This window comes from Chelonoidis abingdonii, chromosome 16, assembly GCF_003597395.2.
Source record: "Chelonoidis abingdonii isolate Lonesome George chromosome 16, CheloAbing_2.0, whole genome shotgun sequence".
In the NCBI taxonomy this organism is placed as follows: domain Eukaryota; kingdom Metazoa; phylum Chordata; order Testudines; family Testudinidae; genus Chelonoidis; species Chelonoidis abingdonii.
In genome coordinates this window covers 8,213,818-8,226,641 of record NC_133784.1, presented here as the reverse complement: position 1 = coordinate 8,226,641, position 12,824 = coordinate 8,213,818, and the positions used below count along the sequence as shown (strand labels likewise).

General features: G+C 42.2%; 1 protein-coding gene across 8 annotated transcripts in view; it reads right to left on the bottom strand.

Annotated features, from left to right (window-relative positions):
• Window positions 1-1,405: 1,405 nt before the first annotated feature.
• Window positions 1,406-12,824, bottom strand: part of ALDH18A1 (aldehyde dehydrogenase 18 family member A1) — a 126,410-nt gene continuing 114,991 nt past the window's right edge. For all 8 annotated transcript variants that reach the window (XM_075072906.1, XM_075072903.1, XM_075072908.1 and 5 more), the window contains 3 exons: window positions 7,937-8,123; window positions 7,497-7,592; window positions 1,406-2,386 (listed from right to left, as the gene is read on the bottom strand). In XM_075072906.1, coding sequence (XP_074929007.1) covers window positions 2,205-2,386; window positions 7,497-7,592; window positions 7,937-8,123 — 465 coding nt within the window. In that variant the 3' untranslated portion in view covers window positions 1,406-2,204. The remainder of the gene's footprint in view (window positions 2,387-7,496; window positions 7,593-7,936; window positions 8,124-12,824) is intronic.

Sequence of the window (12,824 nt, the reverse complement as noted above, 5' to 3'; positions counted from 1 at the left end):
AGAGGGTGGGCCTGGGTTCCCCCCAACCTGCCACTAAAGAAACACCTCCTGGGAAGGGAAGATGGTTCCCTGTCAGGACAGGAGACTCAACTGTTCTTGAATAAGCCAGTAGGGACAACAGACTATGGGAATTCTCTCACCAACCTCCTTGCTGGTTTATGATGAAAAGGGCTCAGTAGACTGTACCCTGGCCCTAGAGAGAGAAGGACAACATGGAGGGTCACAGTGAGCCTCTGAGGCTAGCATAAACTGCCTGGAAGTGTGGGACCCATGGGGACAAGGTCAGAGCTCTGCTACAGTATGTATTTGATTCCTTTAGCCAATTTCAAGTCTCACCTTTCTTTTTTATAAATAAATCTTTAGATTCTAGATACTAAAGGATTGGCAACAGCATGATTATTGGGTAAGATCTGAGTTAATATATTGACCTAGGTGCATAGCTGGTCCTTTGGGATCAGAAAACCCTTTTGTTCGATGAAATTGGCTTTAAATAACCACTCTTCATTAAGCCTAATGTTTTTGGTGGTGATACAAGAACTGGAATGGCTAAGGAGACTGCTTTTCTGACCTCTTGTTAGCCAGTGTGGTGAAATGTTTACTTTTATTGCTGGTTTGGTATATCTTATGGGAGAATATACATCAGTTTTGGGGTGTCTGCCTTATTTCTCAGCAGTTTGTCCTGAATTTGGTATTCTGACTTGTGACCCACAGAGGCACGGTGACACCGTCCATCTGATCTCCTTTGTCAGACTCCCAGGTGTGCCCCAGCTGCCTCTAGCAGCCAACACTTAACTTCCCACCTCTCCTCAATCCTTTGCTTCTGAGCTGGGGAGATGCAGCTCTATCTCCCTACTGAGCGGTGGGGAAGTTCATATTTTTCTGGATCACTGGTTGCTAGTTGTCCATGTGTGGTCACTGGATTTGCCATTGTCTTCTCAAGTGCTCCACTGAGATGGGACCTAAGGCCCCAGATGTCTAGGCACCATTCACACCTGTGTCTTAGCCTGCCTCAACAGCAAACAGTTCCTTTTTCACCCACTAGGTAACTATGCAGCATACAGGGGAAACCGTGGCACACATAGGCATCATAAAAATATTACAAAAAATTCCCACTTTGTCACAGATGAGGTTCCTAAAATGAAGTCTAAATTTAAAAAACCCAGATGCATCTGTAGTTTGGAATTGAAGTACACAAGCCCTTAACCCCTCTTAGCAGAATTACGCTGTATTAAATATACTGGTTTTTTTATTTTGTGAAAAGTTAAAACAACAACAAAATGCATGGGTGAAAAATTTAATCATGGGACCAACAGCCTTCGTATATTTGGCATCCTTAATTAGGGGGACTCGCCCAAGAGAATTACAATTTTATATCAAGCAATCCACACATTAAGATCCAAAACCATTTGCAATAACTTTATTTTGAAAAACAAGGAAATTAAAATATTGTTTCCATTCTCTTTTGGAGGTGATTATGTTTCATATAAAATCCAAGAGCAAAAATATTTGTTACAAATATTCATAAAAGGATAATGAAATTGACATAATATACAACTATGAAATCTATCTATATTAGCAATTAAAAGAAATCAGATTAAAAAGGATCTCTTGGTCAAAACATTGTTATACATTTGGAATATTCGTTCAGTTGTGTTATTTAACGTTTAAATACAGACAAAATATTTGTTACAGCACTTCTGAATTTTCAAAAGCTGCCAAGATCCTAAGGCTTAAAGACAAGTTCAGAAATGCCATATCTTCTCTCTGAATTGAACGGTTACAGAAGAGGAAAAGAGATGTTTTAAATCAACAGACAGGCATTAAGAAGAACAAATGGCTCCACCCCTAAAACCAAGCACATACATACTGTACCATAGAGAGCAAAGAAAGGAAAGAAGGCAGAGGAGAGGCTTTGAGTCCTTTCTACGGTTTGAGAGAGCAGGGCTGTGGTATCAGGGTACCCTGTCTGCAACAGCTGCATCTGTTGCTATACAAGGAAACAGTGAGCAGGAGCAAGAACTCTCAGGCACAGATATGATCAGTTTGTCTTAATTTTACTGCAGTGACCAAAAAAAAACCTGGAGAAGCCAAAGTGTAGAGACAATGTGTCCAAAGGTGAAGTACAATATCCTCCCCAGAGAGAGCTCTGAAGCCTGAACATCCTCAGTAAACATTTCACACTCATGTGCTCTTCTCAGATGCTCCTAGATGGTATTTCTCTGAGGGAGAGGAAGGGTCTCATGAAGAAACTTCATACTCCCATGCTCAGAGAAGTCAGAAACAACATGATTCTCCCCTTTCAGCAACCACTTTGTAGTTAATAGCCCCTCAATTCCCACTGGCCCACGGGCATGGATACGAGAAGTACTGATTCCAACCTCTGCACCTGCAACCAAGAGGGAGGTTTAGATACAAAATGATAAAAGGGAGTTTTGTGCAGTTAGCTCTTTGGTGGGAGCATTTTCTGCCTTCAGTTCTATAATTTACTTTCTTCTAAGAGGGAAAGAGAAAAGCCATTAGCTTGTCTTTCCCATTCCATTTTTACAGGGTCTAGAGCAGTATTGTTCGATTTATATTTTAGAAATTAAAGTAGTATTAAACTGCAGATGCGTATTCTTATTCTTCTTCGTGCCATCACCATCACAAAAGTATCTTTTCTTTAACATTGTTCCTATGGCTCTTGTCACATTTCATTTTTCAAAAAATGTTGAGTCCATAAACAGATCCCAATCTGGCATCTTAATTAAGAAAAAAAAATCCTAACATCCTAAAACTGAGACTGAGTTTGTGTTTGAGTGTTTTGTCCCTCACACTCTAGGGCAGGGTCTGCCAGGACATGAAGTAATTATATTTATACCATGAAGCAGCCCCTGCAGCCAGGCAGTGTTCCAGTTGTCAGAGTCGGAGCAGCTACAGAGACAATCTCCTGTAGTTGTGCTCCAAACAAGAGTGCTTCCTCCACTCTCTCTCTGAAAGTCCCAGAAGCCTGGTGAGAGAAGGCTGGTACTGCTGCTGCTTTAAGCACAAGAGCAGTCATGCAGTTCCTCTACAGCACTGCCTTCTCTCTCCCCCTCACTTCAGTTCTGACATTTTTGTAGCCAGTAGCACTGCCTGCTGAAGTATGTGTGAGTTGGGATGGTAAGATATTTATTTATTTCTAGTTCTACCAACAGGATGGATAAAAACAGTTTTAAAAAATAAGAATTTGATTTAAATAGGTTTACTTTTTAAAGTATTTAAAATTAAATTTATGACCTGTGGTAAGCAAAAATGTACTATAATCTAGTAAAATAATATAAGTTAAATGAAGATAATATTCAAGCAGTACATGCTTGCTGCAGAAGTTTTAAAGAAAGTCAAACCACTGAACTAGTGGAAGTCATTGGCTAAGTACCTCGTGCCAGAGTTTGTTGTGGCACTAAACCAGCTTTTGACAGCAGCAGCCTCTTCTGCAGATGCAGAAAGAATATTTTCTATATTTCAGTTATTTTACTGTGTCATGGCTACTTCTTTCAAAGTTGAAAGACTAATTAGGAGTTGAAAAAGCAGGAAACCTTGTTTCATTCTTCCAGTCTACGAATAAAGAATGAGTTCTGAGAAGATGAGATTATTTCTAAAATTTTCAATGACTTGGTGAATAGAAACAATCAGTTCTAACTACAGATACTTGCTTTAATAAATGAGTTAGTTTTAAATATGAAACATGTTTTGATAATTTTTTCATCTGATTCAGCACATTTAAGGTTGCTTTACTAAATAAACCAATTTTAAAATGCTGTTTTTGTGCATTTTAATTGATTCCAATTTCCATATAAATGGAGTTTGACAAATAATGAAAAATCATTCAGATTTAAAATCAACTGATCCTAGCAAATCCTTGAGAAAGTGGCCAGTGAAACCATCTTGGAACTGAATATAAGAAGAATGCAAAATGGAATAAAAAAATTGTGATTTTTAGGACATGATCTCTCTTGAATCATAGAACTGGAAGGGACCTCAAGAGGTCATCTAGTCCCGTCCCCTGCACTCATGGCAGGACTAAGTATTATCTAAACTATTCCTGACAGATGTTTGTCTAACCTGCTCTTAAAGGTCTCCAATGATGGTGTGACACACTATCTCGGGGTAACACCCTGCACTCCTGTGTTCATCCTTAAATGATAGTGTGGTGTCCAATGCAAAGTTTGTCATGTCAGGTGTCTTCGGAAGACTCATGATGCACTGAACATTGAAGTTCGAGGTTGTAATTTTATATATATAGTTATGAGGCTGAAAATGTATCCTCATGGTTTAAAACAAGCCCAGGCAAAACTCTCCAGGAACAGAGGGGCAGTTCACACCTCATCACGGCATGTATGGGACAAAGCCAGCCCAGTCTCACAGGAACAAGGACACTAGCCTAGGCAGCAACAAAGGATCTGTTGGACTCTTGAGTGAGTCACCCCCCTCCTTTGGTCAGTTGGGGATACGATGAAGTAATGCTCACCTGACCCTGAAGGGGGGGGGGAGGAGCCAAGAGGGAAGAAAGGGAGAGACATTTGCCATGCTTTTCCCCCTCCATCTATAGACATCACCACCAAGTGACTGAAGCACTGATCAAAGGGAAGAGCCTGGCTGAAAGGCAACCATCCAGCCTGTGGTGAGAATCATCTAAGTTTGTAAGGGCACTGAAAGTGTTAAGATCAGCTTAGAATGTGTTTTGTTTTTATTTCATTTGACCAAATCCAACTTGTTGTGCTTTGACTTATAATCACTAAATCTTTTGTAGTTAATAAATTTGTTTATTCTACCTGAAGCAGTGCCTTTGGTTTGAAGCGTTTCAGAAACTCCCTTTGGGATAACAAGCCTGGTGCATATCAATTTCTTTGTTAAATTGACAAACTCACAAGCTTGCAGTGTACAGCGGGCATAACTGGACACATTGCAAGACTGAGGTTCCTAGAGTTGTCTGAGACCGGAGATATTGGCTAGTGTCATTCGGTTGCACAATCCAAGCAGTTTACATGCCAGAGGCTGTGCATGAACAGCCCAGGAGTGGGGATTCTCACAGCAGAGCAGGGTAAGGCTGGCTCCCAGAGTCAAGGATTGGAGTGATCTAGCAGATCACTGATCCAGATAAAACCAGGGCAACATCACCGATGGAGATTCCACAACCTCCCTAGGCAATTTATTCCAGTGCTTAACCACCCTGACAGGAAGTTTTTCCTAATGTCCAATCTAAACCACCCTTGCTGAAATTTAAGCCAATTGCTTCTTGTCCTATCCTCAGAGGAGATGGTAAAACATTTTTTCTTCCTCCTCCTTGTAACAACCTTTTACATACTTGAAAATGGTTATGTCTCCTCTATCTTCTCTTTTCCAGACTAAACAAACCCAATTTTTTCAATATTCCCTCATAGGCCATGTTTTCTAGATCTTTAATTATTTTTGTCGCTCTTCTCTGGACTCTCTCCAATTGGCCACATCCTTCCTGAAATGTGGTGCCCAGCACTGGACACAATACTCCAGTTGAAACCTAATCAGTGTGGAGTAGAGCGGAAGAATTCTCATGTCTTGCTTACAACTCTCCTGCTAATACAGCCCAGAAGTGCTGTTTGTTTTTTGCAACAGCGATACACTGACTCATATTTAGCTTGTGGTTCCCTATGACCCCCAGATCTCTTTTCGCAGTATTCCTTACTAGGCAGTCATTTCACATTTTGTATGTGTGCAACTGAATGTTCCTTCCTGAATTAAGTACTCTGCATTTGTTCTTATTGAATTTCATCCTATTTACTTCAGACCATTTCTCCAGTTTGTCCAGAACATTTTGAATTTTAATTCTACCCTCTAAAGCAATTGCAACCCCTCCCAGCTTGGTATTGTCTGCAAACGTTATAAGTGTACGCTCTATGACATTATCTAAATCATTGATGAAGATATTGAACAGAACCGGACTCAGAACTGATCTCTGTGGGACCCCCCTTGTTACTCCCTTCCAGCATGACTGTGAACCACTGATAACTACTCTCTGGGAACAGTTTTCCAACTGTTTTGCACCTACCTTATAGTAGCTCCATCTAGGTTGCATTTCCCTAGTTTGTTTATGAGAAGGTCATGTGAGACAGTATCAAAAGCTTTACTGAAGTCAAAATATACCACATCTACTGCTTCCCCCCTATCCACAAGGCTTGTTACCCTGTCAAAGAAAGTTATCAGGTTGGTTTGACATGATTTGTTTTTGACAAATCCATGCTGACTGTTACTTATCACCTTGTCGAGTATCAGAGGGGTAGCCTTGTTAGTCTGAATCTGTAAAAAGCAACAGAGTCCTGTGGCACCTTACAGACTAACGTAAGTGTTAGTCTATAAGGTGCCACAGGACTCTGTCACTTTTTACTTATCACCTTATTATCTTCTAGATGTTTGCAAATTGGTTGCTTAATTATTTGCTCCATTGTCTTTCCAAATACAGAAGTTAAGCTGACTGGTTTAATTCCCTGGGTTGTCCTTATTGCCCTTCTTACAGACTGACACTATATTTGCCTTTTACCAGTCTTCTGAAATCTCTCCTGTCTTCCATGACTTTTCAAAGATAAAATTGCTAATGCTTCAGATAGCTCCTCAGTCAGCTCTTTGAGTATTCTAGGATGCATTTCATCAGGCCCTGGCGAGTTGAAGACATCTAATTTGTCCAAGTAATTTTTAACTTGTTCATTTCCCAACTCAGGCTCTTCAGATCCTACCTCATTTTCACTGGTATTCACTATGTTAGATGTCCAATCACCACCAACCTTCTTGGTGAAAACTGAAACAAAGTCATTAATCATCTCTGTCATTTCCACATTTTATATTATTTCCCCCCCCCCTCCCATTGAGTAACAGACCTACCCTGTCCTTGGTTTTCCTCTTGCTTCTAATGTATTTGTATAATGTTTTCTTATTAACCTTTATGTCTCTAGCTAGTTTGATTTTGTTTTGTGCCTTGGTCTTTATAATTTTGATCTTACATACTTGTGCTGTTTATAGTCATCCTTTCTAATTTGACCTAGTCTCCATTTTTTGTAGGACTCTTTTTTGATTTTTAGATTATTGAAGATCTTGGTTAAGCCAGGGGGTGTGCGCTATGTGTATGTCCTGTGCTCAGCGTCAATGGAGCATCAATTTTGCTTGGGGGATCTAAATGCTATTGTAATTTAGCAACATTCCATCTTTGTTCTTCAGTTAATCTGGATGGTGTAGTATATTTTTTGATCCTGCCCCAATTAAATTCCATCCACCATACAGACTGTTGCCTAGTCCTACTGGGTAAAAGGTCCAAGTTTCTACTTTTACTACAGTACCTTCTGTAAAACCTTTTTCATTGGCAGGCAGGCAGCACTGTGATCAGAGAAGGGGCAATCCCATCCTCCAGGATTCAGGCAGACATCCTCTATCATACTTAAGGAAAGAGTGAAAATCCCAAATTCAGATCCCCAGCTGAAAGCAGCGCAAAATAATTCCACTCAATCCCTTACCAAGTCCAAACCGATATCCATCAGAGAATCGGGTGCTGGCGTTCCAGAACACACAGGCACTATCCACATGCTGGAGAAAGAACTCTGCTGTTTTCTCTGAGGGAAAGAGAAAAATCTGAACAGATACAGATGGAACAAGGCACTCATACCAAGTAATGAGTGCATTATGAAAACCTGAACAGATGTAATGCAATGTGACACGCTGTTAACTGAGCAGCCATGACCAGAACAATGCTCACGTTTCTCCACAGCACAGACATCAAACACATCAAAGATCTGCAAACAGGAGAATGAGGGACTAGGAGGAGCAGGAAATAAACTACAAAGTTCCCCACCTCTTGTAGGGAGAGCTACTATTGCAGGACAGGTTAAAATGCATTTCACACACCAGTGTCTGAAAATTAGACTGAAGATTGAATAGAGCCATTCAGGTCACTAACCATTCTCTGTGATGATAACATCTGTGTGTGAACTTCCGTACTTGTGGATATGATCAATTGCCTCCTGGACACTGTCCACCACCTCAATGCAACACTCTAGATCCCCATATTCTGTGCGGAGAGATTTTACTTCTGAAGGGCTGAAAGTCAAATACGAGGCAAACTTGGGACCAGCATGAATCTTCACCTGCAAGAAAAAGGATCTGATAGTACTGATCTTTTTTTAAGTGTCTTCCAAGCAGAGTGGCCACTCCTCAATCAGATTCTTACTAGAAGCAGTAAGCCAACTGCAGCATAAAGTTCTTTGCTTATCTGGACTCCTGAATGGAGTTTTATGTCATTAGTTGTAGGAGCAATTTCAGGGAACTTAATGGCCCAGGGAACTAGTAACAGGATATAGTCTGAGTCATGATGGATAGCCAGCTGAACATCAGCTCTCAGTATTGTGCTGTAGCTAAAAAGGGCTAAAACAATCCTTTGATGTTAAATAGAGGAATATCAAACAGGATTAGGGAAGCAGCATTACATCTAATACAGCACTGGTGAAATCACCACTGGGAGTACTGTGCCCAATTCCTATGTCCGAATTTCAAAAAGGGACGTTGAAAAATTGGAAAATTCAGTGATAAGCTACAAAAATGACCCAAAGTCTAGAAAAACTCACTGTACAACAAGAGACTGCAGGCACTCAACCTATTTAGTTTACCAAAATGAAGATAAAAAGGAGATTTCAATCAGGACCGAATTTCTTTCTGGAATATATGCTTTAGTCCAGTGGTCCCCAACCATTTTGTGGCCAGTAGCACATTCATGTTTTCAGAAGAGTGTGGCAGGCGCCAACAATTTTTCAAGGCTTATTTTGCATTTGTACATTAAATAATATGAAAATCATATTTAATATTACATAATTTATGAATCCATAAGATAAAAAGGTAATTGTACATGAAAAAGGTATTAAATTATTCATCAATTACTCTTTCACCTTATCATGTGAATTTGCTCTTTTTTTTATCTACCTGTAAGAAAAATTAAGGAGTTTTTACAAAATAAATATCATAAACAGTTTTCATTTTAGTTCTCTGTCCCCGGCTGGCGCGGGGCCGGAGAGAAGCTGCAGCCCCGCACCTGCCGGGAACAGAGAGCACCGGCGCCTGTAGCCCCGGAGTTCTCTGTCCCCGGCAGGCGCAGGTCGGGGCTTCTTTCCCCTGCTGAGCACTTGGCAGGCACACATAAATGTCCCGCAGGCGCCGTGTTGCGGACCACTACTTTAGTCAAACATAAGTTACTGGGTTCAACACAGGAATGAGTGAATAATGTTCTCTAGCCTATGTCATAAAAGAGGTCAGACTAGATGATCTAACAGTCCCTTCTCTCTTAAGATCTATTCTTTTAAGCACAGTTTCTAACTACCTACATAGAAAAAAGATATCGGACTAGTCTACCAGACAAAGGCATAACACAATCCAAAGTCTGGAAGATGAAGCTAGACAAATGCAAACTGGAAATAACATTAACAAGGTTAATTAAAAATTTGAACAAGTTACTAGTCATTCCTCTCGATTTTAAAGAATTTAAGTATGAAGGTCTAGTTCAATCACAATTTATCAGGCTTAATACGTTAATTGGTTGAAATTCTATGACTTGGTCTACATTACAAAGTTATGTAGATGCTATGCAGCTTGTGTCGACCTAGTTGTGCATCTGAGTCTACATTTTAATTTGTCTCCCACCGATGTAAGCGCCCCGTTACACCACCTCCTTGAGCATCACAGAGCTTTGGTCAACATACTTATGTCAATGCAGTGCGAATACAGACACTGCATTACTTATGTTAACCCTATCTGTCCTCCAGCAGCTGTCCCACAATGCCTTACACCAACTGCTCTGGTCACCATTGTGAACTCTACCACTTGAGGGTCATGGAGACCCCTTTAAAGCCCTGCAAATTTTTGAAATTCCTTTTCCTCATTGCCCAGCTTGGTGAGCACAACTAGCAGCTCTCCATTGTTGAGTGGAGCTGTTCAGCTGACTATGCTGGCTACACATTCCTGCTTGGAGTAGACAGGATATACTGGATCTCCTGGGCTTGTAGGGGAGAGAAGGCTGTGCAGGCACAGCTCTGAACCTGCTGTAGAAACACTGACAGCTACAAGAAGATTGCTCAGGGATGCAGGACAAGGGACATGACAGGGTCAAGGAGCAGAGCTGTGTGAAAGCCAAGGAACTGTGCCAGGCACACCAGAAGGTGACCTTCTGGTGGGCCAACAATCAATCTGATGCCAAACTGAAGACCTGCTGCTTTTACAAAGAGCTGCATGCCACACTTGGGAGACTCCACCACCCACACCACCCTATGGGCCTCTGAGTATCCCCAGTCATGGGCCAATGCAGTGAACAGCATGAAGGAGGAGGACTTGAAAAAGGAGGAGGAGTATGGAAGACAAGCAACTAAGGGATCCAGCTGTGCAGCAAGCCAGGACATGTTTTTGACTCTATCACAGTCCAGCCAGTCGTGCATGGGCAAGCCCAGTGAAGGGGAAGGAAACTCAGGCAAGTATGTAAATTTTCAATTACAGGGATGGCAGCCTCAAAGTAGCTGGACACATCTTTTGTCTTTTCATTAATTTACTTGTGCTACAAGAGCCAGTGGTATAACCAAGAGAAGTTGCTATCTGCTATCCAGAGTGAGGTTGAGTGTCTATGTGGAACAGTTTGTTCATGTACACAGGGATGCCCCTTTAATCTTCCTGAGAGATCTCAATGAAACTTTCACGGACGTACTTTGCAATCCTCTGCCAAAGGTTCCTAGGGAAGGCTGCCTTATTTCTTCCTCTGCATTAGGACACTTTCCCATGCCAACCATTGATAACTTCAGCAGACATCATTGCAGTACACAGGCTAGCAATATAGGGTGATAGGTGGCTTTGGGATGCCAGTGGCAGCTGTGCTCTCTCTGCCTCTGTTTCCCTCAGGAGCGAGATATCAGCTGAAGTCACCACTGTCTGTGGAAAACGGTGCCAGTGCTCAGTGCCATTGCCCTATGCTACTAAAACCATGCAACCAAGCAATTCCCTCTGCATTTCCCCAACCACAGAGGGCCATACTCACCATGGCTGGTGCTGTGACAACACTGCACAAGCAACCCAAACAGAAGTGAGAATGTAGTGCTGAAAATTTTAGGGGAGCAAGGGAAGTGAGTTCAGCATCTTAAATTTTGCTTTTTGTAGTGAATACACAGACAATGGTACATCTGTGCATTTTACCTGAAGCTGCTGCAATTGCAGCCTTCGGGGTCTCCCCCTCCACACCCATGGAATGCCTGAGCCAGATAAGGAGGAGAAAGAAGATGACTCAGGATGACATGTTGAATAAGATCCTGCAAAGGGCTGCATCAGACCATGAGCACAGGACCTGGAGAATGAACACTGCAGACAGCCTTGGAGAAGAAATGAGTAGAGAGGAGAAAAGCCCAGAAGTCCTAGTAGAAAAAGGAGAGAGCGATGCACTGGGACATAACAGGGCTTCTCAGGCAGTAAACACAGATGCTGCAGACTCTGGTGGACCTGCAGATTCCAGCATCCTGGACTCACCTTCCTTTGCAGCCCACTGAGAAATCGATATCAGAACCTCCCTATACTCCCCCACCCCAACTTTCCACGCTGCATCAGGGTCGCTGCACTACCCCCACTGCTCTATTCTGGGACACATTAAAGACAATTACAGCATCACATACATCAATCGTGGCTTCCACAGGTCAGTGTATGTGTAGCTGAAATGGACATAAGTTTTCTATCCCCATCTTAAGTTCTGTCTTCTGAATTTACGATGGACGCTTTTATTGTATTTGATTTAAAATTGCATAGTAGAGTTTTTTCCACTGATTTTGCTACAGAATAAAATTATATTATTTAGAACATAAAGATGAACTATTAGTTCACAACATATGCTGCCAAATGGTCAGCAGTTCTGAAAGTGACCTATTGCCAGTTGTCACGGAGTCACAAACCCGGTGCTCTGGAACTGCTCTGTATGAAGCCAGACAGGACTCTGGTGTAGCGTGCCTCCCCTCCGAGTTGCACTGTTGCCAAGGCATGAAGTCTTTTTGGTTATGGCCTTCCTGGGTCTGATCTCTGAGCATTCAGTACCCCTGTTCTCACCGTGCACTTCCCGCAATGGGTCCCCCTGGACGTGACACCTGGGGAAGCCAGAGAGGCCCTGCACTCCAGCTTTGCAGTCAAAAGTGACTGTCAGCCAGCATTGTAAAACAGAAGGGTTTATTAGTTGACAGCAACATAGCATAGAACAGAGCTTGTTAGCACAGAAAGCAGGACCATTCAGCAAAGTCCATCTTGCAAGGAGGAAACCCCAGAGCCTTAGAGTCCTGACCCTCCCCATCGAGTCTCAAAAGAGGAGACTGCCCCACTTCCAGTGGCCTGACCTCCGATACCCTACTCTGGTCTTTATCTTGCTTCCTGGGCCAAGTGTCACCTGGTCACATCTCCCTTCTGGTTCTCAGGTTATGAAGGGGATTGGCCATTGCCTATGTGCATGCAGCTGGAGCAGCCTCACCTACCCCCGAGGGTCTCAGCAAAAAGTCACCTCCCCACACTTATCCCCACCACCTAGGCATTGGTGTAATACACAGGGAAACTGAGTATTCATGCAAAACATTAAGGCTCATGTATAACATGGCAAGGGGAAAAAAACAGCTTTGTCACACCTGTTATTGCACAGTGTCACACAACTCACAGGATCATTCACAAACACAATTAATAGGTGCATTGTCAAATGTAATATCCCTACATGTACACCAATCACCATACGATTCTTACCAAGCCACAAAAGAGCAGGGCCGGGTAGAGCACACTACAGCAGTGATGGGCAACCT